This window comes from Podarcis vaucheri (genome assembly GCF_965113315.1).
Source record: "Podarcis vaucheri genome assembly, chromosome: 17".
NCBI classification, from domain to species: Eukaryota; Metazoa; Chordata; class Lepidosauria; order Squamata; family Lacertidae; genus Podarcis; species Podarcis vaucheri.
In genome coordinates this window covers 3463553-3488712 of record NC_138755.1, presented here as the reverse complement: position 1 = coordinate 3488712, position 25160 = coordinate 3463553, and the positions used below count along the sequence as shown (strand labels likewise).

General features: G+C 45.0%; 1 protein-coding gene across 3 annotated transcripts in view; it reads right to left on the bottom strand.

Annotated features, from left to right (window-relative positions):
- ARHGAP4 (Rho GTPase activating protein 4) overlaps positions 1–23225 on the bottom strand; it is a 48959-nt gene extending 25734 nt beyond the window's left edge. For all 3 annotated transcript variants that reach the window (XM_082205715.1, XM_082205717.1, XM_082205716.1), the window contains exons 1-3: positions 23089–23225; positions 4745–4940; positions 436–598 (exon numbers count right to left, since the gene is read on the bottom strand). In XM_082205715.1, coding sequence (XP_082061841.1) covers positions 436–598; positions 4745–4940; positions 23089–23155 — 426 coding nt within the window. In that variant the 5' untranslated portion in view covers positions 23156–23225. The remainder of the gene's footprint in view (positions 1–435; positions 599–4744; positions 4941–23088) is intronic.
- Positions 23226–25160: the final 1935 nt, after the last annotated feature.

The following is a 25160-nucleotide window of genomic DNA, read 5'->3' as shown; positions in this document are numbered from 1 at the left end:
GCAACCGTGACACTACGCCCCTTCCTCCATAAGTACACCCTGCCCCCCCTTTTTATTGGCTCTTTGCTTCTACATCCATGTTTGAGATCCCCAGCTGCTGTTTTCCCAGCTTAGGGGCTGAATAAGGGAGGTGTTTGCCACAGTCGCCTAGCAAACAAAAATGGTTCCCAACCACTTCTGAAATTAACCTGGAAGTAATTGGGGAGCATGTAGTGGCATAGATGCTGAAGACCCACAGAGAGGTTTTCTTCTAAGACATTTCCGTTTTAAAGCAAACAAAATAGCTGGCTGAGGACAAAGTGTGGCTTCAGCAGGGGCTAAATTCCCAGCAGCTGCCACCACATGGCACATTATTTTAGGCCTGGCATCCTGGGAAACAGCTCGTTTTTTCTTTCCTTATCAGGAACCTGCCCTTCTGTCATCCAGACTACCTACCTTTCGAGCCAGCCTCCCAACATCTTCACTGATGTGCACCAACCGCAGTGCCAGGTGGCCTGTGTAGATTTCACTCAGTGCTCCGTGATCCCGGCTTGCCTGCCGCGTCTGGTTGAGAATCGTATACCAACAATTCAGAGGGGATGGGAGATTTTGGTCCTTCCTGCAGGGAAAAAGCAGAGATGCTTTTTAATCTTTGACTAGATGAACTACCCATCTCTATTGTGCCTTCTCCTGGTCTCTCCTAAGCCTCTGATTCTTTTTATTTTGTTTTGTTCCACCACTATCTAAATTTGAACTGTAAGCCAGGGGTGGGGAACTTGTGTGACCCTTCAGGGATGTAGATGATGGTCAGAGATGATGGAGGATGGAGTCCAGCAACAAGTGGAGGGCCATCCCTGTTGTAAACTCTCCAGGGCAGTGACCTATCTTTTACTTATGTCTCCTTTTTCACTTGTTGGCATCTGTCTGCCTCAAGAGACAATGGAGTGTGCCTCCAGGGGTGAAATCATACCACTGTGTTAGCAGCACCAAAGTGACCTCCCTGGGCCGGCACAAGCCTGGGCAGTGTGCATGGAGGTCCTGAACTGACCAGATGTCAAGACTCCCCTCTTGGCCTTGCTGACATCGTCCAAAGGAAAGCAGAGCAATACATTTGGCAGAAGCTTGGCTGCAGGAGTTGTCGGAAGGAGGTGTACAAGGCACCATCCAACCATCTTAGGGCCTCTACTCCAGATCTGTGTAGGGTTTACTCCTTAGCCTTTTCTTCTCCTTAGCCAGATATCCTGCAAGGCAGTAGAGGTTTATGAGCAGCATTTTCCTTCTCCTAGATGGGCTACCCTCCCAGATTGACAGGCCCATCTACCCTTTGATTGTCTTTGCATGGTCTTTTGCTTTAAAAATATTTATGAAAGCCTTATTGGATACAAATGTTTTAAATAAATAGCTGATTTCATGTGCAGTGACGACACTCTGTAAACTGAGCACACATTTCACTCTTGAGCTTCATGCAAACATCCTGATGGACTGGTCAATGAGGAGGAAGTGTAGGAGGATCTTGGGAAGCTGGAGGTCTCTGATCCTGGAAGGAGCCCAAGAGGCTAGGAGGCCATGGTCAAAACTCACAGGAGGACTTGGACCCTCAAGAGGGTCCCAGTGGTGTAGACCTGAGGGAAGAACCAAGTGTATTGCCAGAACAACAGCCCTCCCCAGTGCCATCAGATACCCCAAGCATTACCTTGCAAGGCTTTGGCCCTGTCTCTGGCAGCACTCACTGTCAATAAAGACGAGAGCCTTCCTCCTTAGGGGAGGCACCTGGGGATAGCTCTGACAGTGAGCTGTTTCTGAAGATGCAGAGGTGACTGTGCCAGTGTGAACAGACACACTGTGCTCAGCCTACTCAAAGGAATGCCCCTTGCTTGGCTAGTCTCAAGTCAAGCCTGCCCTGCTCTTCGAAAAGAAAGCACAGGTCATGTGTCAATTGTTGGAACTGCAGTTTATGGCCAGCCATGTATCCTACCGCTTTGCTGTGCCTTATGAACTTGTAGTTCAAGTTCCAAGTCTGATAAGGAGAGGCACACACAATGTCACACAATTCACTGGTGACAGCTGCTCCTCAGACATACCTACACCACAGGCTAAAAACTGGTTTGGCTGTCAGTCCCAAAATCCAGGGCACTTGCAAATCAGTAACAGAATTATCAGCACCCTTCCTAAACTACAATTTCCAGGATTCACTGGCGGCAGCCATAGTGGTCTAACAAGTGTAAAACTAATATATAGAATCACAGAATCATAGAGTTGGAAGAGACCACAAGGGCCATCGAGTCCAACCCCCTGCCAAGCAGGAAACACCATCAGAGCACTCCTGACATGGTTGTCAAGCCTCTGCTTAAAGACCTCCAAAGCAGGAGACTCCACCACACTCCTTGGCAGCAAATTCCACTGTCGAACAGCTCTTACTGTCAGGAAGTTCTTCCTAATGTTTAGGTGGAATCTTCTTTCTTGTAGTTTGGATCCATTGCTCCGTGTCCGCTTCTCTGGAGCAGCAGAAAACAACCTTTCTCCCTCCTCTATGTGACATCCTTTTATATCTTTGAACATGGCTATCATATCACCCCTTAACCTCCTCTTCTCCAGGCTAAACATGCCCAGCTCCCTTAGCCGTTCCTCATAAGGCATCGTTTCCAGGCCTTTGAGCATTTTGGTTGCCCTCCTCTGGACACGTTCCAGTTTGTCAGTGTCCTTCTTGAACTGTGGTGCCCAGAACTGGACACAGTACTCCAGGTGAGGTCTGACCAGAGCAGAATACAGTGGCACTATTACTTCCCTTGATCTAGATGCTATACTCCTATTGATGCAGCCCAGAATTGCATTGGCTTTTTTAGCTGCCGCGTCACACTGTTGGCTCATGTCAAGTTTGTGGTCAACCAGGACTCCTAGATCCTTTTCACATGTACTGCTCTCAAGCCAGGTGTCCCCCATCTTGTATTTGTGCCTCTCGTTTTTTTTGCCCAAGTGCAATACTTTACATTTCTCCCTGTTAAAATTCATCTTGTTTGTTTTTGCCCAGTTCTCTAATCTGTCAAGGTCGTTTTGAAGTGTGATCCTGTCCTCTGGGGTGTTAGCCACCCCTCCCAGTTTGGTGTCATATGCAAATTTGATCAGGATGCCCTTGAGTCCATCATCCAAGTTGTTGCTAAAGATGTTGAATAAGACCGGGCCCAAGGCAGAACCCTGTGGCACCCCACTAGTCACTCTTCTCCAGGATGAAGAGGAACCATTGATGAGCACCCTTTGGTTCCTCTTCATCCTGGAGAAGAGTGACTAGTGGGGTGCCACAGAGTTCTGTCTTGTTTATAGTGTAATTCATCTCACTCCCACCATATACCATGTGAAGTTAACAAGTATAACTTTTCACAGAATGCCAAACACTGAGTTACTGTTCCACTTTCTGTTGTCTCATCAGAGTGAAAAGATTTGGCCATCTGCTCTGCAGGAGCTGCTTCTTAACTATGCAGGATCCGAGTTCTCTCTCAAAGGGTGGGGATGATGTTGCTGTGGTGGCGTGGGACCAGTTATGCATCAGCACAGTAATGGGGTAACCTGGAAGTATCGTGATGAATGTGATCTTTTGGTTCTTTGTTGTAAATATGGCTATATAAAAAATAAGGATGTCAGGGAATTCCAACAAAAACAGAAATGCTGTTGTTGCCTTCAGTGTGCAAATGATTTGTAACTGATTACATTATCCCCCCCCCCATTTGCACTGCATTTCTTTTGCATTGTAACAAACGGGGTAGAGTAAAATAACAACAATGTAATTTACATAATTTGTGTAATTTATGTAATTTATTATGTCAGTTAATTCTGCAGTGAGAAGAATATTGAAGGATTTTGCAGAAACTGAACTGCAGTGGAACAGAAACGGTGTTTCATATCATGATGTGACGGGAAACTCAGCCAGACCAGAGTTTGGTGATGCAATGCCTCATAATTCCACCAAAATGCTGTCTGGAGCCTCTCTCCGGTTGGCCGCAGGTACAGCTAGCTGTGGGGGGGGGGCAGAGTCCCAGCGGAGAATGGAGAGATGCCATTCTTGGCATTCAGCTGGTTAGGAGTTTAGCTCCTGAACTGTGTAAGATCCACTCTGAGGAAAACATCAATATCCAGAGAAGGAAGATCAAAAGACAATGAGTGGAGTATACAGACAAGACAAGAGAAAAACTAGGAAGCTGAACTGGGGACAGGAGAAGAAAAGGTATGAGGGAACACTCTACTTGGGTCTCCATCCAGTAAGAATGCTAGAGGTCTTCTAGAAAGAGGAAAATCCCAAACCAGTTGGAAGGGATGTGATGACCTCCTGGGCCTGTTACACTGCTAGAGGAGCCTGAGAGGTGAGATTTATAGAAGGCTGAGAAACTGACAAAAAGTGCCACCTTGTTTAAGAACCCAAATATTAAGACCTAAGCTGGAACACCTATACAATTAGCTTAAGAAACTGAAGTGAAAATAAGCTGTGCATTTGCCAGTATCTTCCTCCATTGCTCACCCCCACCAGAAACAGTTTTAAGAACACCTTTTAAAATGATAAAACAATCACTCAGACAAAGGCTAATTCAGGCATTCCTTGATGTGTTGTCAGTGCAGAATGCCTCATGTCTTCTCAAAGGAAGGTTATAATAACTTCAGTTCTTAGAACTTAGTATTCCAGTAGTCCTGTCCTCAGCTCCTGCCCCCCAACCACCTCCGCAATTCCCCCACCATCATTGTCCTGGGACCTCCTCTGCCAGCATATACCCGTCTCCACCTGAAGTTCTGGTGTTCCTTGGAACCACGAATCTTAGCCGAGAAGCGCTCTGACAGCTTCTCCAGTCCCCGGGAATACTCTTGCTCCACCTCCGCCTTCCGGCGCAAGAAGTCGGCCACATCTTGGAGCAACTGCTGCCGACTCTCAGCCTGGGAGTCCAGACCTCGGACTTGCTCCCCCATCTGCCAGCGCATTTCTGAAAGAGAGGAGCAAAGCTATCAGCATCTGAACTGCTCTAGGATACAGGGTTCTCAAACGCTCTTTGGGCACATCCAGACTGCCGCTGGTTTGTGGAAAGGATTCAAGCCTCCTGGAACTTTACGCTTTCACAGTTAAAATGGGTCAAAGCACTCTGTTACTCTAGCATGACTTTCCAAAAGAATCAGATTTATTGCAGTTTGGAAAGTGAATAGGAAACCATGCTGTAAGTAAACATAATTATGCCCAGTGTGAACCACATTTTGTAAGCCTCCCCCATATTGTTATTTATTGCTGTTGATTGCTATTTAAATTAGAACCACAGATTCAGTATTAGAATTAAATAAGAAAAGTTAGAAGTAACTTGTTTTATGGAGGTGATTTCAATCTAATTAAATTGATGCTCCAATAAACACTGTAATTTCACAAAATCACATTAGTGAAATTTGTTAACAGTAACTTTGGGCTGAAAATCATTACAATTTAACAAATTTAAATATGATTTTTCATATTTATTTCACTCAAAAAATCAAAATTACCCACATGGGATTAATAAAACAATTATTCACCGTTTGCAACAGTTATGTTAATGACATGTGGGTGATTATGATTTATTTATTTTTTAAGATATTTATTGAAAGTTTTTAAAATATAACAAGAAAAATAAACATACAAAATAAAAAACAGTTAAAAACACACATTGATTTTCAATAACATAACTTCCAATGATTTTACAGCATCTTGAAGACTAACACTTTAATTATGGCATGAGCTTTCTTTTCTTTTTTTTTAAATGATATTTAATAAGAGTTTTAGAATTACAGAAAAAACAGAGAAGAAAAAGAAAGAGAAAAAACAAAAGAGAAACAATCCACAATCAAACAATACAGATTGATAAAAATAAAAATCAAAAAATAAAAACAAAGCATGTAACACAACACAATCAAAAGGCAAAAATAAGCCACAAAAATTTAAAAACAAATCCCAGGAAATTTTTGACAGCCTGACCTTGAATCCAAAGACAGGTGGGGAATGAGCGACAGAGTAAAAACAAGAGCTGCGTCGAAGGCAGGGAAAGGCAAACTGACACAAACAACCCTATTTTCTCAGGGACGTAGATCTTCAGTCCCTGCCGTCTTGCAGACTGCACCCTCGCCAACAACTCTAGCTGAAGAAGCTGAACAATTAACAGGTGAGGATATGGCATCTGGAGGGTCTAACACTTTGTTAGAGGAAATGCTACAACAATTTGCAATTTTGAACAAAAAAGTGGATGACCAAACTGCAAAAATTGATTTAGCCACATCCTCAATTACCAAACTTTCAGAACAGGTGGCTAAGCACTCACAAGACATTGGAAATCTAAACGACGCAACATCTGAAAATCGAAAACTGGCGGAGGCTGCGAACCAAAAAGCAGAGGCCGCAGCAAAAGGAGTGGAGGAACTGAAAGGAGAGGTAAGACCCCTCCACAAACATATTACAGACCAGCAGGCCTACCTGTCTTTGGTGGAACTGCGAAACAAGGAAAATAATCTGAGATTACGCTCTATCCCAGAGATTGAGAAAGAGGACTTGATAGGCTTTCTAACAGCAGAATTCTCTAAATTCTGGGGTATTAATGAAGACACAGACTTTAAAATAACAACGGCATTTAGATTGGGAAGAGTTGTTGGAAAGGACAGGCCTAGAGACTGTTTGATCATCTTAAGGACTAAACAGGAGAGAGACAAGCTACTTGACCTACATTTTAACAAAGCACTTGTGATACAGGACAGAAGAGCACAAATCTACAAGGACATCCCTAAGCAATTATTGGATCTCAGATCTAACTATACTGACCTAGCTGGACTTTTGAGAGGTAACGGAATACCATACAGGTGGGAGTTTCCACAAGGTCTTTCATTCAAATACAAAGGAAAGAAGATAAAAATCAAAACGAAAGAGGATAGCCAGAAGTTCCTACACGACAACGGAGAAGACTTGCAGAAAGGAGCAGCAGCTATTTGGCCACCACCTGAGTCTGGGAAAGAGCCACCACCTTCGGATCCGGACAAAAAAGAAGACACCCAATAAAGAGTAACAACAGATCGATACAGGATGTCCCTGCAGCTGTATAGTTGGAACATTAATGGCGCGAATTCCCCAGAAAAACGCAAAAGGATCTTCCATATTCTAAAGAAAGAAAATTTGGATATAATCTGTTTGCAAGAAACTCATGTGACCAGGTTACACAAGAAGGTGTTAATAAATAAAAGACTAGGCCAAGAATTTATTTCATCAGACAGAGTTAAAAAGAGAGGCGTGGTGATCTACGCCAAGGAGAACCTTTCACCAAAATTCTTGTTCAAAGATGAACAAGGAAGAATCCTGGCTATCGAAATATCGACCCAAGGAGAGAAAATATTGATATTAGGAATCTACGCACCAAATGAGGGGAAATCAGAATTTTACAAGAAGCTGCATGAGACATTACTGGACTATCTGGACTACTCTAACATCATTATGATGGGAGATATGAATGGGGTTGTCTCTACTTTAATGGATAAGTCACAGAACCAGAATTTGACCAAAGATGGAAGACTACCAAAAACCTTTTTCGAATTAACTGACAATATGGATTTAATTGATTTATGGAGGACGAGAAACCCCCTTGGTAAAGAAGGAACTTTCTTTTCTGAGGCCCATCTGTCATGGACAAGAATCGACCAAATTTGGACAACTAGAGGGCTGGCACCTAAGACTACAAAAATAGAAATCTGCCCAAAGACATGCTCCGACCATAACGCTTTGAAAATGGAAATGAGACTAACTACTGCCGACTCCTTCAGATGGAAAATGAATGACAATTTATTAAGAGATCAAGAGATTGTAAAGAAGGCCCAAAAAGCTTTAAAGGACTATTTTGAAATTAATTTGAATACCTCGGTGGAAAAAAGAATAATCTGGGACGCGAGTAAAGCTGTTATGAGAGGGTTTCTGATACAACAGAATACGATCAAGAAAAAGTTCTGGAATGGTAAAAAGGATAAGATATTGGAGAAGATAAGGGATGGTGAGAAAAAATTAAGATTAAACCCAAAATCAAAGGAGACTTTAAGAGAAATTAAATTCCACCAGTCACAATATGCGAAACTGATCAATCAAGAAGTGGAATGGAAGATTAAACAAATGAAACAAAGATCCTTTGAGTCGGCGAATAAATGTGGGAAACTGCTAGCTTGGCAGTTGAAAAAGAGACAAAAATTAAATTACGTTACCAATCTAGAAGTTGAAGGAAAGAACATTCAGAAACCGGGAGAAATTAGAAAGTGTTTCCAGAAATATTTTAAAAAATTGTATACACAAGGATCCGAGGATGCGACTGAGATAGAACAATTTTTGAAAGAAAACGGCCTTCCAGAAATATCACAAGAAAAGAGATCAATCTTGAACTGTAAAATAACACAACAGGAAATTGAGGATGCCATTCAGAATATGCAGCTAGGCAAATCTCCAGGCCCTGATGGACTCACCTCCAAATATTATAAGACTTTAAAAGACTACTTGATACAACCATTAATGGAGGTTTGTAACCAGATTATGGGGGGAGGGAGGGCACCAGATACGTGGAAAGAAGCATTCATCACATTGATACCTAAAGTGGAAACTGAAAAGACTCAACTTAAGAACTACCGACCCATCTCACTCCTAAATGTGGATTATAAAATATTTGCGGATGTTTTAGCAAATAGATTTAAAAAAGTATTAAATGAAGTAATTCATAAGGACCAAGCAGGCTTTCTCCCAGGTAGACATTTGTTTGACAACACTAGGAACATTATCGATATTTTGGAACTTTTACAAACAAATATTAATACCAAAGCAGTGTTAATTTTTATTGATGCGGAGAAGGCCTTTGACAACATTTCTTGGAAATTTATGAAGAAAAACTTGGAAGGGATGGGAGTGGGAAGGGGGTTTGAGAATGGAATAGAGGCAATCTATTCAGAACAAAAAGCTAAGTTGATAGTGAACAATGTGGTGACAGAAGAACTTCATATTGAAAAAGGAACACGCCAGGGGTGCCCCCTATCCCCTCTGTTGTTTATTTCGGTTCTGGAGGTTTTGCTGAATATGATAAGGGAGGATCGGCAGGTACAAGGAATACGGGTCGGAGCGAAACAATATAAACTGAAAGCATTTGCAGATGACTTGGTTTTAACATTACAGGAGCCAGAACCTAGTACAAAAAGAGTTTTGGAATTGATTCAGAAATTTGGTCGGGTGGCGGGTTTTAAGTTGAACAAACAAAAAACCAAAGTGTTAGGGAAAAATTTGACGGTTATTGAAACAGAGGGGTTCCAGAGGGAAACGGAACTAAACATTGTTAAAAAAGTGAAATACCTGGGGGTCAATCTGTCTTCTAAGAATTTGAATCTATTCAAAGATAATTATGAAAAATGTTGGTCAGAGGTTAAAAAAGACTTTGAAATTTGGTCAAGACTGAAATTATCCTTGTTAGGCCGAATTGCAGTTATAAAAATGAACGTTTTGCCAAAAATGTTGTTTCTGTTTCAAGCCCTGCAGGTCGTGGACAGAGTGGAATGTTTTGGAAAGTGGCAGAGGGATATCTCTAGGTTCGTCTGGCAGGGCAAAAAGCCCCGAATAAAGTTTAAAATATTAACTGATGCAAAGGAGAGAGGGGGGTTTGCCCTGCCGGACTTAAGGTTATATTATGAAGCTGCGGCCTTCTGCTGGATGAAGGATTGGATCTTATTGGAAAACACTGATGTCCTAGATCTGGAAGGCTTTAACAATTCGTTAGGTTGGCATGCGTATTTGTGGTATGACAAGGGGAAAACATATGGAATGTTCAAAAACCATATTGTCAGGAAAGCAATATATATGGTCTGGAAAAAATACAAAGACTTATTGGAAAGTAAAACTCCGAGGTGGATTTCACCAATAGAGGCCAAAGCTCGGAAAACAGCCAATATGGAGGCACACTGGCCAAAATATTGGGAAATAATAGAAAACATTGGAGGTAATTGGAAGTTGCAGAGCTTTGAAAAACTAAAGGATAAGGTGCAAAATTGGCTACACTATGCCCAAATTAATGAGGTTTTTAAGCTAGATAAAAAGGTAGGATTCCAGGTGGAAAAATCGAAACTTGAGACAGAGTTGTTAGAACCAAAGACCAAGGTATTATCGAGAATGTACAACTTGCTGCTTAAATGGAACACTCAGGATGAGACAGTTAATGTCAGCCATGATAAAATGGGCTCAAGACATTGGTTACAATATTATGTTCGAAGACTGGGAAAGGTTATGGACCACCGGTATGAAATTTACGGCATGTAGTGCCTTGAAAGAAAACATTATGAAAATGGTATACCGGTGGTACATGACCCCAGTCAAACTTGCTAAGATATACCATTTGTCTGACAATAAATGTTGGAAATGTAAGGAGGCTGAAGGGACATTCTTTCACCTCTGGTGGACTTGTCCAAGATTGAAGGCCTTTTGGGAAATGATTTATAACGAGTTAAAAAAGGTGTTTAAGTACACCTTCCCCAAGAAACCAGAGGCCTTCCTTCTGGGCATTGTCGGCCAGAAGGTGTTAAAAAAGGATAGAACTTTTTTTATGTATGCTACAACAGCAGCAAGAATCCTTATTGCTAAGCACTGGAAGACCCAAGATTTGCCCACACTGGAGGACTGGCAGACGCAATTGATGAACTACATGGAACTGGCCGAGATGACTGCAAGGATCCGAGACATGGGAGAAGAGGCAATGGAGGAGGAATGGAAAAAATTTAAAGACTATTTGCAGAAGTATTATAAGTTGTATGAAACATAAGACGTCGTATGATTGGGAACGTTAGCCCCAGCAATGAAATTTTATTATCTATGAAACTGACAATATTCATGAAAGAATCAAAGTTTAAACGGGTAAAAAGGATATTATGTTATATTTTTAGAGTAATTGGAGAATAAGAGATTTAAACTTAAATTGCAACTGAAAATGTAAAGAAACACATGAAATAAGGGTATAATTTGCTGGCAAATTTTATTATCAAGAATGCACTCATGTGGGAGATGTGGGGAAGTCCAAAGGAAATTTGAAATAAGTTGTCGAAATGGTTGAGATTTTCTGTTTTTTTTTTTCTTTTTGTCTTTAGCTCTGTCTTTTTTTTGTTCTCTATGTAATTTGGAAAAAATGTAATAAAAATTATTATAAAAAAAAATAAAATAAAAACAAATCCAATATTCTCAAATCCTTATCTGCCATTACCTTCTTTCTTTGACCTCCTCACTCCTCCCTTTTTTTGTATCCTAATTGTTAATAGTCACAGCAAATCCTTTCCATTTTTCATAATATTCTGTCATTACATTACCTTAATCTATTTTAACCTTATCTTACTATAAAAGACCCTAAAACTTAAAACTTAGATCTTATTTATACCAATTTCTCATAGCCATAAGATGTTCTTACATAATTCTTTTAACATTTTTGCTAAAGCCAAATAATTTCATTCCAACATTTTTCTAACATTCATCAATTTTATAGGGCAATCCTAATAAAAAAAAAAAAATTTCTTCCAATCTTCATCCAGCGTCTCTTCCTCCTGGTCCCGGGTTTTGTCAGTCCTTTCTATCTCATCAATCTAGCGCATTAACCTGGTAATCTTATGTCCGAGGCCCTTAAGTCTCTTCCATGTCCCTTCCGCGGCTCTTCTTCATATTTGTACCTGTACTTTACTTTGTCTCCTGCTCCTTTCACTCGTGGGAACTCCAACTTGACAGTGTTTTTGACCCTTCTCGACAAATCAATCCCTTTTCCATGCTACACACTAAACTCCATGTGGTATTTAAAAACATGTTTCAAAGTCCCTCCAGAATTAAGAGCCCCCACAACCCCAAACATCTCACGGCCCATTGCCAGACTTGAAAAGTCCAAACATCTCTGCATAGGGGGGTCTATCCAACCCCCCATTTCCAAACCAAACCAAACTTTATCTTTCCAAATCTGGCTTTTTCCAAGTTCATTTGTCAGCTCCAAGTACTCATGTTTCTGCTGGGCCATAGCTCCCTCCATCTCTGGCGCCCGAGGTTCAACAACATCCTCTTCCCTCATCTGATCTGTCAGAGCACACTCCTGATTTGATTCCTGGGTGGGCTCTATATAGTTACCCACTACCTGTCCGAAATTTCCGATTGCAGCAGTCATCAAGTCCGTCTTCTCATGTAGCTGTTCCAGTAGGGCACTTGTTTTGCAGAAAGCACTCATCAGAGCTTCTGAATACATTGTTCTGCAAGGTCAGAAGTCTATTCCCACGATCGTAATCTGTTGCAGCTGTAGAGCTCCCCGATTCAGATTTAATAACAGTTTCACAGGCTCCCTCTAGGGGAAGAACTTCTATTTGTTCTTTTCTTTTAGAGGCAGATCTAACAACAAAGTTTCCTTTTTCAGATATTTTGTCAATATTTGTTCCTTTAAAATGCAGAGGAGAACAATGGAATCACTATGTTTCTCTTCTTTTAACTATCTGTCAAAGACGTTTGTCTCTGGTCAATGAGCTTCCCAAAGAACGTCAGTCCTGACACCCGGGCATGAGCTTTCTTTTAGCTTGTGCTGTTTTATCTGTGTAAGCTGCTTGGAGCCCTGAACTAGGATAAAGGCAGGATATAAATAATAATAATGATAATAATATGTATTAGCTTATTCCAGAGCCCTGTTCTGATTCTGAGGTGCCGAATTGTGACCAATGTGTTTAGAATCTGATTATAAGCAGTTCTAAGCTGTATATGCGTAACTGAATTATGGATTAAGTAGAAGCTGGCAAAGGTGGCCTCTTTTTTGCTCTTCAAAATATGGCAACCCTATACGTATACAGTATTTTTACTATGATTATAATTTTAGCACCAAGTTTTGTTTAGGTTGCTATGAAACTATTAAACATGTATCGATGAACCTAACATACACATTTTTAGAAAATCACGTCTCAGATTAAGATAGAAACACACCTGCCTGCCGGGTGTAACAGAGCAAACGAGATTTGCTTCTCATCTGCATAATATCTGGTATGAGTGACTCCTAATGACTTAGGCCTGGAACAGATCAGAAGTTCCCCTCCTTGCTCAAATGAACACGTACAAAAGCCAAGGTTGGGAAAAGGTCCAGGCAAGAGAGCTCACACCTCACATGAGGAAGCACATATCCCTAGATGTGCAGGTGAGGAACCCTGCCAGTTCTATTTGGCCTGAGGACATGTGGGCATACTTTCACACTCACATTCTCCCTCTCTCGCCCACGCTCACATAGGCACTCAACTCTCCAAACAGAGGCACATATTCATACCCTCACTTTCCTAACTCTACCCAAAGTGCCAGCTTGGTTGGAAAGTTAAATAATGAAACAGACCAGATAGGAAAGTTCTCTAACACCTCAGTGTATGTTGGCAAATTTAAGCTAAACATACACCAAAACCTTTCCGCTACTACACCCAGTGATGATGTGCAAAGAAAGTCAGCTGCAAACACGTTCAGCTCCTAACGATTTGCGTCTTCAAAACAATGTTAGCTCTCTTGACGGCACCTACATTTTTAGAGATAGCATCAATATAAAAAAATGAAATGTTACTACTAGTTTTAAAACTTTTGCCAGCAGAAGGATTAAAGAGAAGGCAAACTTTTTTGTGGGGGAGGGGAGAGAATAGAAAATGAGGCAACAATTAATTGCCAGGTTGATGTTACCGATTAAGAGTGCTATTCTCATAATTCCAAGTTCATATGCAGGGATTTTATGTTACTTAGTGACCAGGAAAATGCATTATCAACATACTTCTACATTGTTGTTGTTTAGTCGTTTAGTCGTGTCCGACTCTTCGTGACCCCCTGGACCAGAGCACACCAGGCACTCCTGTCTTCCACTGCCTCCCGCAGTTTGGTCAGACTCATGTTTGTAGCTTCGAGAACACTGTCCAACCATCTCGTCCTCTGTCGTCCCCTTCTTCTTGTGCCTTCCATCTTTCCCAACATCAGGGTCTTTTCCAGAAAGTCTTCTCTTCTCATGAGGTGGCCAAAGTATTGGAGCCTCAGCTTCACGATCTGTCCTTCCAGTGAGAACTCAGGGCCAATTTCTTTAAGAATGGATACATTTGATCTTCTTGCTGTCCATGGGACTCTCAAGAGTCTCCTCCAGCACCATAATTCAAAAGCATCAATTCTTCGGTGATCAGCCTTTTTTATGGTCCAGCTCTCACTTCCATACATCACTACTGGGGAAACCATGGCTTTAACTATACGGACTTCTACATAGAATCATAGAATCATAGAGTTGGAAGAGACCACAAGGGCCATCGAGTCCAACCCCCTGCCAAGCAGGAAACACCATCAGAGCACTCCTGACATATGGTTGTTAAGCCTCTGCTTAAAGACCTCCAAAGAAGGAGACTCCACCACACTCCTTGGCAGCAAATTCCACTGTTGAACAGCTCTTACTGTCAGGAAGTTCTTCCTAATGTTTAGGTGGAATCTTCTTTCTTGTAGTTTGGATCCATTGCTCCGTGTCCGCTTCTCTGGAGCAGCAGAAAACAACCTTTCTCCCTCCTCTATGTGACATCCTTTTATATATTTGAACATATCCTTTTTTATATATTTGAACATGTATTACCTCCTTCAGGTAATACATACTCTACTATTATTTCATACATGTTCAGGGGCTGATCCCTGGTTCATATTAATCCCAGGAGAGCAGGGGAAGGAGCAGTAATGATGGACCAGTAATGATGGACAATCTTGCATGCCATTAGCACTAGTAATTTCTCTGCAGCACATGGACACAGGGAAGAAGAGCACTGAGCATTCTGTGCCCATGTGAGGCCACAAAACTTCAGGGGCTCCCTTCATGATCTGAAAATGCACCACTGAATGTGTCTGGAAAAATCTTTTCAACACAATGAGATTCCTTGGCAGGCAAGAAATGGGTTCCTTGCAGGCAAGAAATTAGGCACCACTGTGTTAAACTAAGATCAGACTAAGCATGACATTAGTCATGACTATAGTTTGCCATTGAGGGCAAATGGGAACACCTCACCACCCTCTCAATACCTCCATCACTCACCTACTTGTCGCCTCCCTTGCTTGTTGTCACCGCCCACCCATCCTCCTCCATTGTACAGTGGTACATTGGGTTAAGTACTTAATTCGTTCCAGAGGTCCGTTCTTAAGCTGAAACTGTTCTTAACCTGAAGCACCACTTTAGCTAATGGGGCCTCCCGCTGCCGCCGCGCCGCCGGAGCACGATTTCTGTTCTCATCCTGAAGCAAAGTTCTTAACCCGAGGTAATATTTCTGGGTTAGCGGAGTCTGTAACCTGAAGCGTATGTAACCTGAAGCATATGTAACCCAAGATACCACTTTTTCCATGGCCTCCGCTTCCTCCGCCAGTGCCACAGACATACTTCCAGAAATCAGCTTCCAGAAGTGCTGTGATGGAAGGAGGAGGAAGAGCAGTAATGCCCGGGGCCAAGGTAGGTATTGCTTCCCTTATTTTCTTCCACACTCTGGTGTGGGCCAACTGACTCATGCCACAGGGTGGGACAGAATAAAGCCCATCTTTTGGTCCTGTGCTCTGGCCAAAATGGGACACCTGGGATTGGGATCAGAGGCTGGGGAGGCTTCTGTCAATCTGGGATGTCTTGCATAAAATGGGACAGTTGGGCATTATGTAGTTCATAATACTTTAACTAACAGCAGGTTGTGGAGGGCAGTTTGGTGCCATCAGGACAGGATTGAGGACAGACATCCAGGGTCCCACTGAGCAGAACAGCCCCCTGAACACAGCAGAGCTGGCTTACCCATTTTAAGTCAGTGAAGTAAGACACATTACCATCTAATGCAACATTATGTCTAGAATCTAAAATTCCCTAACCACACTCTGGGGGTGGGGGAGCAGAATCAGGGCCATAGCATGGGGAGGGGCCCTTGCCACAGTCCTGACTGGAACTGCCCATCCCAACACTATGCCTGCTATTTACAAGGGGAAGAAACTCTCACTGTCCCAGTATTGAATGAATTGGCTCCCTCCACATATGGGTGACGCATGGGCATCATCTCCAGCACATTCCCTGATTGGTGGGCTATGGTCATGTTTCCAAGGATGCCGAGAACCAGATTTGCCATTTTTACATGGCTTTCATGTTTTCTGATTTCTGATTGTGCCATTCCCCCCCCCCCCCGGACAGAGGGAAGATAGGATATGACAGTTGTTCCACCAGCGTAGCCACAGGAGCAAATCTCTTGTCCACCCCAGGTGTAGTTGATGTACTGTATAGAACTGCTCTGTATTGGTATATTTGATATAATAAATTTCGTTAAACTGACAGAAAAACCCACTCAAGTTTTTACACAAAAAATATTGGGCCTTTGTTAGGATAAAAGTGGTAGCTACCACCCTCTGGAATGCCCTCCTCCAGGTAATTCAAGAAGCAGAGACAGTAATGGCATTTAAACAGCTCTTTAAAACCTGTATGCTTATTCAAGCTTTCTGACTTCTGTGTACACACTCCTTGGTTTTATAGATGATGTTGTAACCCTTCCATACACAATTTCATTGTGCCTGATCCTTTCCAAGGCTCTGATTGTTTATCTGAGTGTATGGACAGCTTGGGAACACCTCATGCTCACTTTTCATTGGTCTAAAAAATATGCTTCTACAGACCAAACTATATCAACTCTGCATCATGACGTGCATCTCTCTGTGTGTGATTTACTGCTTTGTTTCAGGCAAATTCTCTCACAAAAACCTCACTAACCTCATGGCAGAACCACCTTCGTAAAAGCATCATATGGAAAGTTTCAAAAGAACAATTAACGTATACAGTACCTACAAAAGTAGATAGGGAACCCCAATCATTATATTTGCATTTTCCACATACCAAGTATTTTTTAAAAGAACCATCTAGCAACAGGTCAGACAGTCACTGCATTCTAGAATACCTTGCAGGACATTAAATGCTGATCCACACACTCAAACTTGACACATACAAAGGAGGAACCATAAATGCCAACCAAACAACAGCAAACAGAAAGACAAAAATGTGTGATAAACACATATAAAACAGCTGTAGCAGCACTGGTGTATCCAGAAATGCAAAGCCAAGCAAAAATCATAGCTTTGAGCATATACATATATCCACCAAGGTATATGAACATGCATAACGCTACTGTACTGGCTCAGCTGAGAGCAACTCCCATGTATCCAGACATTAAAACACAAATACAGTAGGAAAGCCACACATGCATATACATTATGGCATTAAAATGTATGCAAAAGGGAATCCAATCATTTCTCCATGGCCATTTGTATTCATTGGAAACAGAAATGGTTCAGTTTATACAGGCAAGTGCAGTGGCGTAGCGTGGGTTGTCAGCACCCGGGGCAAGGCAAGTAATTTGCGTCCCCTAACCCATGGATTTGCGCCCCCTAACCCTAACCCCCAGATGTTGCGGCCGGTGCGGCCGGCCCCCCCTGCACCCCCACGCTATGCCACTGGGCAAGTGTGCACCACTCAAATAATGTCACAGCATGCATGTGGTTTGTACTTTGGCATTGATCACTGGCTGCAAACAGACTCAAGAACCACCATGCTTGCAGAAAGTTAATACAGTGGTACCTCGGGTTAAGTACTTAATTTGTTCTGCAGGTCTGTTCTTAACCTGAAACTGTTCTTAACCTGCTGAAGCACCACTTTAGCTAATGGGGCCTTCTGCTGCTGCCGCGCCGCCGGAGCACAATTTCTGTTCTCATCCTGAAGCAAAGTTCTTAACCCGAGGTATTATTTCTGGGTTAGCAGCGTCTGCAACCTGAAGCATATGTAACCCGAGGTACCACTGTATTGAAAGACTGCAGGGCCTAAGAAGTGATGCTCTGAGACAAACAGGACAGCTATGACTGGTTTGATTCATCAAGTGTTAGACAGCAGGCATCTCACACCAAGGGTTTGCAGGTGCTTCAGCCATGCTGGATAATGGGCAAATTGCTGATCATCCAAGCTGGGTGCAGTACAGGCCTTGGTAATCGTGTCCACGGCAGCTTCCCCACCCTGGTGCCCTCTACATGTTTTTGACCACAAATCCCATCAGCCCAGATTGTTGGCTTTGCTGACTGGGGCTGATGGGAATTGTAGTCCAAAATATTCGGAGGGTGGGTGGGAGAAGGCTGGTCTGAGTAATAGACTGATTTACTCAGAGGCAGCAGGCTTGTAAATAACCATGTTACTAGTTGCCTGCAGCTTGTAAGAATTATCTCCAGGTGACTTGGCAGAGAAGCTTTCATAGTTTAGAAGACATACCCCACTTCAGACGCAGATGGCTAACCAGGTATATGAGATCAAACAGGCTAGTAAAAACTTTTGTGGGCAAGTAAGTTTTGCAGACATCATCTCAGTGAGATAGCAGCCTAAGGCTTCATCTGCATAGAAAGTTGTTCCTTTACAAGACATGGCTCCCCTTGGTTCTGGACAGCCATATTCATACACCTGTGCCCACACCTGGGAAAGCATGAACTGCCCTGGACAGAGTAGAGTTTGTGCTGTAAACGGGACTGGGTAAGTGATGCAATTCTGCATGAGAGCAGGAACAATGCAGATTGAGGTATCAGGGGGCAATTACCGTATTTTTCGCTCTATAAGACACACCAGACCACAAGACGCACCTAGTTTTTGGAGGAGGAAAACAAGAAAAAAAATATTCTGACTCTCAGAAGCCAGAACAGCAAGAGGGATCGCTGTGCAGTGAAAGCAGCAATCCCTCTTGCTGTTCTGGCTTCTGTGATAGCTGTGCAGCCTGCATTCGCTCCATAAGACGCACACACATTTCCCCTTACTTTTTAGGAGGAAAAAAGTGAGTCTTATAGAGCAAAAAATATGGTAAGCTTCCTGGGAATCTGACCTGCTGCTTTTTTAAAGCAAGTTTCTAATCCTCACAAATGTGAAGTTGTGCCTGAAAGTGTGGGCTGAATAGCATTTCTAGGAGTCAGGGAGTAAGTGAGAGGCATCATTCTCACTTTTCCACATGATTACCAAAACAATGGTAGATTTACATAAAATGTTTTTATATACAGTATATAACTGCAGGATTCAGCAGTACAAGAGTAATACTGCATAATTTCTCAATTTCCACAATCTATCTGGGAGACATGGAATCATAGAATTGTAGAGCTGGAAGGGACCATGTGGATCATCTAGTCCAACCCCCTGCAATGCAGGAATCTTCTGCCCACTGCGGGGCTCAAATCCTGAGATGAAGAGTCTCATGCTCCACCCACTGAGCCATCCCAGCTGCTATATATACATGATTCAGCTTTTGGTGATGAAGGATTTGGGTTGCCATTGTGCAGTATTTTGATTTTACTTAATTCCCATTTATGTTCTTCCCATGGTGTATTTCATAGCCTGGACAGAGAAAAGGGGCCACCATGAAGTAGAGGAAGCAGCAAAACAAGAATAAAACGGCAAAAGTGAACAAAAGGAAGAGGGTTGGCTGAACTTCCCCCAATCCTCTCTTCAGGACACGAGAGTTCAAGCTCGCAGCCCTGCAGAGCCAAGGCAGCTAGGAGTCCGCTGGGTTAGCAGAAGGAAGCAAGGGCACAGAGAGACCCCTTCGCTTGCCGGTTTTATCAGCAGAAGCCAAGGCAAAGCAGCGGGGGGATGGAGAAATGGTCCGCAGCCCTTCCCCCAACCCTCTTCACAAAAGCCTCTGAAAAATCAGAACTGACAACTTGGAAGCTGAACTCAACCCAATGAGCAAGAGGGAAGAGAGAAAGCTCAGTTGGGAAAATGGGGAAAGGGGAATGAGTTGGCTGGAGAGAGAGAGGAATTAGGGGGATCTAGGTCCAACCCCCACTGTGTATGGCTCAATACTTGCATGAGAACATGGTGTAGAGGTGGAGGTCTGGAGGCTTGGTACCAAAGACAAGATCAGAAGGCACTTTGAGCCCCTCTTGGAGGCATCTGTACCAGTCGGCCCTGATGGTGGCGGAGGGGAGGAGAGGGAAAGGGGGTGTGCGATTGCACTGACAAGTGCAGAGGTCAGAAGTTCAAGGGCCTGCAGTCAGATTTATAGCCCACCGTATCCCACAGCATCAGCACAGGTAAACAATATTTGCGCTCTCATTCATAAAAACATGGCTTGTTATTAAGAGAGGGAGAGGTTTCACTGATTGCCCTGCTTGAAATTTGTAATCTTATTTTTAAAAAGAATAAAATAAAGTTGTAAGCCACTTTGAATATTGTGATTGCAATAGAAGGATGAGAAATAACTCATCTTAATAAATATGCCATAAACAACCATTTTGTTTTAATGTTTGGTCTTATTATGGAAGCCACCCAGAGTGGTTGGGGCAACCCACCCAGACAGGCAGGGTATGGAAATAATAATAATGTCTGTTGGGCATAAAGTCCACCAAAGTTCACCTGCCAGCTTCCACCTCAGCTGATATTTTGATCACAGCATTTAAAAACAGGCTGGTTCAGCCTTTTCCTGAAGCTAAAGGGCAGCCTGCCTCTCTCTCTCTCTCTCTCTCTCTCTCTCTCTCTTTCACACACACACACACACGCACACAACTTGCTTGGTGTTCCTCTCCATGATGACAGCCCCCTGAAGTGACCATCTTAGTAAAAACCTGTGAGTTTGTCAAATCAAAATAGTCAAAACCTGAGGTAATATCTGAGGCGGCAGCAGAACTATTTCTTTGCCTGGCAGAAAGGAAGGTTTGCAGTTGTTGGCTCTTTCATTTATTGAGCGTTGTGTTTTTGCTGCCTGGGAGGGGGGTTTTCTGCCTCAGGGGCCAAATAACTGAACTGGACCTGGGTCCTCCTATGCAGCTTGACTTGTGGGTTGTGGGGGCTAAGCCATTTCTTGCTCTGCCTCAGGCGGCAACCATCCTGGGCCGGCCCTGCACAGCTGTGCCACATTTTGCTTCCTGGCAGGGCAGTTTCTGTTAGCAGGAGAGAGAGGGGTTTGTTTTTCCAGAATATTTAACCTCAGCTTCTCTCTTGCTCAAAGCACCTGACTACAGTATGAAGTTTGAAACATTCTTGCTCACCTAAGATGCAGAATGGCAGAGTGGGGCAGGCACCAACCGTGGGAATGGTAACAAGAGGTCTGGCGAGGTACTCAAAGAGGAAATTAGACCTAGTAGCAGGGAGAGGCTGCTGCCATAAGACAAAGCAGCCCCTTCAGTCTGTTATAGAACTAATGAAGCTTAAGCTTCAGGGCCCCTAATCCCAGAAGGGCCCCAGAAGTGACTTCGGTCCCCTTGCTTAAAATTTTGGGGTCTAGTAGATCTAATTTGAGGCTCACTGATTTGAGTAAAATTGATCAATTTTTTGTTGTTGTATATATTGTAACAATCCCAAAGTTTGAGAGTTAGTAGCACAGATATTGTAAAGTGTGGTGGCCTGTCATGGAACAACCCCATTGAAGAAGAGAACAGTGGTTCCCCGGACCTTGTTGCTGGTTGCAAAGGGGCCCCAATGACACTTCAAGCTTCAGGGCCCCAGAAGCGTAGGTCCACCACTGCCTTCCTTCCGCCTTGTATATTTTTCAGTGGCAGAAAGGGAGACAAGGCCACATCTGCACCATGCATTTAAAGCCCACTTTGACCACCATGGCTCCTCTCCCCTTGCAAAATGTCCTGGGAACTGCAGTTTGTGACGGGTGCTGCTGAGAGTTGTTAGGAGACCCCTTTTCCCCTCACAGAGCTGCAGTTCCCAGAACTCCCTGGGAAGAGGGATTAGTTTTTAAGCCACTCTGGGAATATATGGTGTGCATGTACAGATGTGACCAGCTAGGGTCCAATGCACTGTGCAAATATCCATTAAGATGAAATGTCGTTCCGCAGGGCACATGCAGGAGGACAAGAGCATCTCAACGAAATTGTGCCCGACGCCAACTGCCGCGTGTGGTGCTGGGACCACTTGGCCTTCCTGGCTCCGATACCCAAAACGCCTTGAACCAGCCCTGCTAGTGGGACCAGGGGCACTGCCTTGGTGCCAGGATGGCTGGTGCCTGTGCTTGTAACATTTTGAGCCCCAGAAGGGCTTTGAGTTGGCAGTCGAGGTTTGTTGTAAGATAGCATAAGCCTAGGCAGGTCCAGAATGGTGCTGTGATCCTGAGGAGGAGGTGAGCAGCAGAGGAGCGCTGGGGCAGAGAGAGAATCGTTGCTGGCTGATCAACTCACCCAGCCTAGAGGAAGTTGAACGACCGGAACCCAAGAAGGGATGTTGCGTTACAATCAACAGCTTTGCTGTGCAAGGGTGTCTTAACAGGGGAAGTGGAAATTAGTGTTTTACAGCCGAGGGAGGTTACAGGGAGGCAGAGGACGCCTGGGTCCTTTTCCTGTCAGTTCGGCACGCGGGCACGGCGCACGGTTTTCTTTTTTCTGCACCTTCAGAACCTCACCTCCTGCCTCCAACCCCTCGACCACGTCTCTCCCGCTAAGAACCCGAGTTTGCAGTCTCGCCTCGCCGCCACCACCAGCAACAATATTCTCCCGTCTACAAAATCTGGGTCACATTTCTCTAGGTTTGGGTGGGGGGAGAGACAGAGACAGCGTCCCTCTCGCAGCCATAGAAATGCAGCTGCAGTGAAATCCAGCGCGGCTGCTCTTTGACGCGGGAGCACCCGAAGGGGGTGGCGTGTGGGCGGGGGGGAGGCCCCTGGCCGGCTGGAAGTCGGTCACGCAGCTGAGGACGGATGAGCAACGGCGTCCTGGTCCCCCGCGCCCCCGAGCCAGGCCCGGGGGGGGGGCAGGAGAGCGCGCTGCCGCCGCCGCCACTTGCACCTGCAGGCAGATGTCCGGCTGGCTGCTCCCCACGCCCGCCCCTCGGCGCTGCGTTGGCGCAGCGGCCACCCGACAGCTGCCCACCCCTGGCACACAATGCCCTCCCCACCCCTGGCCTGCCCTTGCGTCCCCAGCCCCACCCCCCCCGGCCCTCCCCGCGCAGCGATGCCCCTTGTCCGGCCCGCAGGCGTCGCCGGCTGCCCCCTTCTCCCCGCGCAGCCTCGCCCGCGCCCCCGGCACCCCCCCCCGCAGCCCGCGCACCTCCCTCGGCCGCCGCCTCCCCAGGACCCCCCCCCGCCCCCCGCCAGCCTTACCTTTCACCTGCGTCTCGTACTCGGCCAGGCTGCCCCGCTCGCGGCGCGCTTTCCCCGGCGCGCTCATGCCGGCGGCGGGCGGTGCGGGCCGGGGCGCAGCCGGGCCAGCTTGTCCGCAAGATGCGCCCGGCAGATGCGGCGCGGTGTGCCGCGCTCCCGGGCGAGGCGCCGCCCCCTTCCCTTCTTCTTCTGCTGCCGCTGCCGCTGCTGCTTCCCTTCCCCAGAGGCAGAAGCTGGGGCTGGAGCGGCGCCGTTAACCCGCTGCGCTCCGGCTCCCCTCCTCGCGGTGCCAGCCACAATCGCAGCCCGTGCCAGGCGCGCACTCGCTCGCTCGCTCGCTGCTCTCCCTCTGCCAGGGCTGGAGCCCAAGGCTTTGTGTCGCCCTGTCCAGCCCTGTGGCAACGCAGGCCCGGCCAGCAACAAGCCCCACAGAGACGGGAGCGACGGTTGCACCACCAGATCACACCCTCCTCCTCCTCCGCCGCCGCCTTCTGCGCATCAATTGAGCTGCTGGAGTAACTGAAAAGCCGCCGCCGCCGCCGCCGCCGCCGCCGCCGCCGCCCCGTTTCCTGGCAATTAGTAGCGACGAGTTAAAACTCTCCTCACACGGGTCTCTTCAACCACTGGGGCAACTGCACTCGTCTGGCGGGCTGCTGGGGGAGCAGGGGGCTGGGCGAGATGGCTGACCTGTGATCCAGCAGGGCTCTTCTTCGGAAGCACGAGCCGCAGCAATGTGTGGGTTGCCCCAAATGTTCAGGCATAGGCAGACACGACCTAGGTCAGTTAGCCTGGGCTCATTTAAGCAGGCATCGGGACCCCAAAGGAAGCATGCGCGTGGGCACTGGGTAGGTAGAGGTGTCAGGGAAAGATGCAGCCACCTTGTTACATGCAGAGATCCTGTGGGGATCTGTGAACAAACTCCAGGGCGACTGACTGACTGAATCAGCAACACAGGAACTTGCCTGCTCTCGAGTCAGACCATTGTGTCTATTGAGTGCCATATGTTTATTTGTTCATTTATTAAATTTATATACTGCCCTTCACCCAAGGATCATGGGCAGTTTTCAGTATAAAAACACAAACATACATAACATAATAAATAAATAAATAAATAATCCCCCCACAAATTAAAAGGCCATATAGATAGTTTAATCAGCCAAAGTCCTGGGGAAAGAGGAATATTTTTGCCTGGCCTCTAAATATAGGTACGGAAGGTGCCAGGTGAGCCTCCCTGGGGGGGGGAGCATTCCACAAAACATTGGATTAGATCAGCCTTCCCCAACCTGGCACTCTCCAGATGTTGTTCAACTACAACTCCCATCATGCTTGGCCAATGGCTGATAGGAGTTGGGCATCCATCTGGAGGGCCCTAGGTTGGGAAAGGCTGGATGAGGCGTTTTGTTCCTTCCATTGGGTCCTAGCGTGTTACAGAAGAACCCAGAAGCTCTCTGGAGAGGCAGATTACACCTCCACAGGGCTGTGAACTTACATCCAGAACCAGGATGCTCTTGTTTACAGTGGTACCTCTGGTTAAGAACTTAATTCATTCCGGAGGTCCATTCTTAACCTAACACTGTTCTTAACCTGAGGTGCCACTTTAGCTAATGGGGCCTCCTGCTGCCACCACACGATTTCTGTTCTCATCCTGAAGCAAAGTTCTTAACCCAAGGTACTATTTCTGGGTTAGCGGAGTCTGTAACCTGAAGCGTCTGTAACCTGAGGTACCACTGTATATGGTCCTTTATCCTGGGATGAATTCTGCCCCTTGTGCAGCATTTCACTTATCCATCAAATGCTTGGTTATTTGCCAGTGGTGTCGCATCCATCACCTGCAGATCTGGGTTCACAGGACATCGCTAACAGCAATATAGCTAAGTGCTTGGAGCTACCCTTCAGTATTTCTATCTAGTATTTCAGAAACATGCAAATGTACAGATACTAATCAGCTATGATATTTAATTACTTGAACCATTATGATTGAACATGAAATTGTCACCCTGAGGATTGGTTATAGCAGAAAGGCAGAATGCAATAAATAAACCAATACATTATGTAAGTCTTTAAATTGTAGA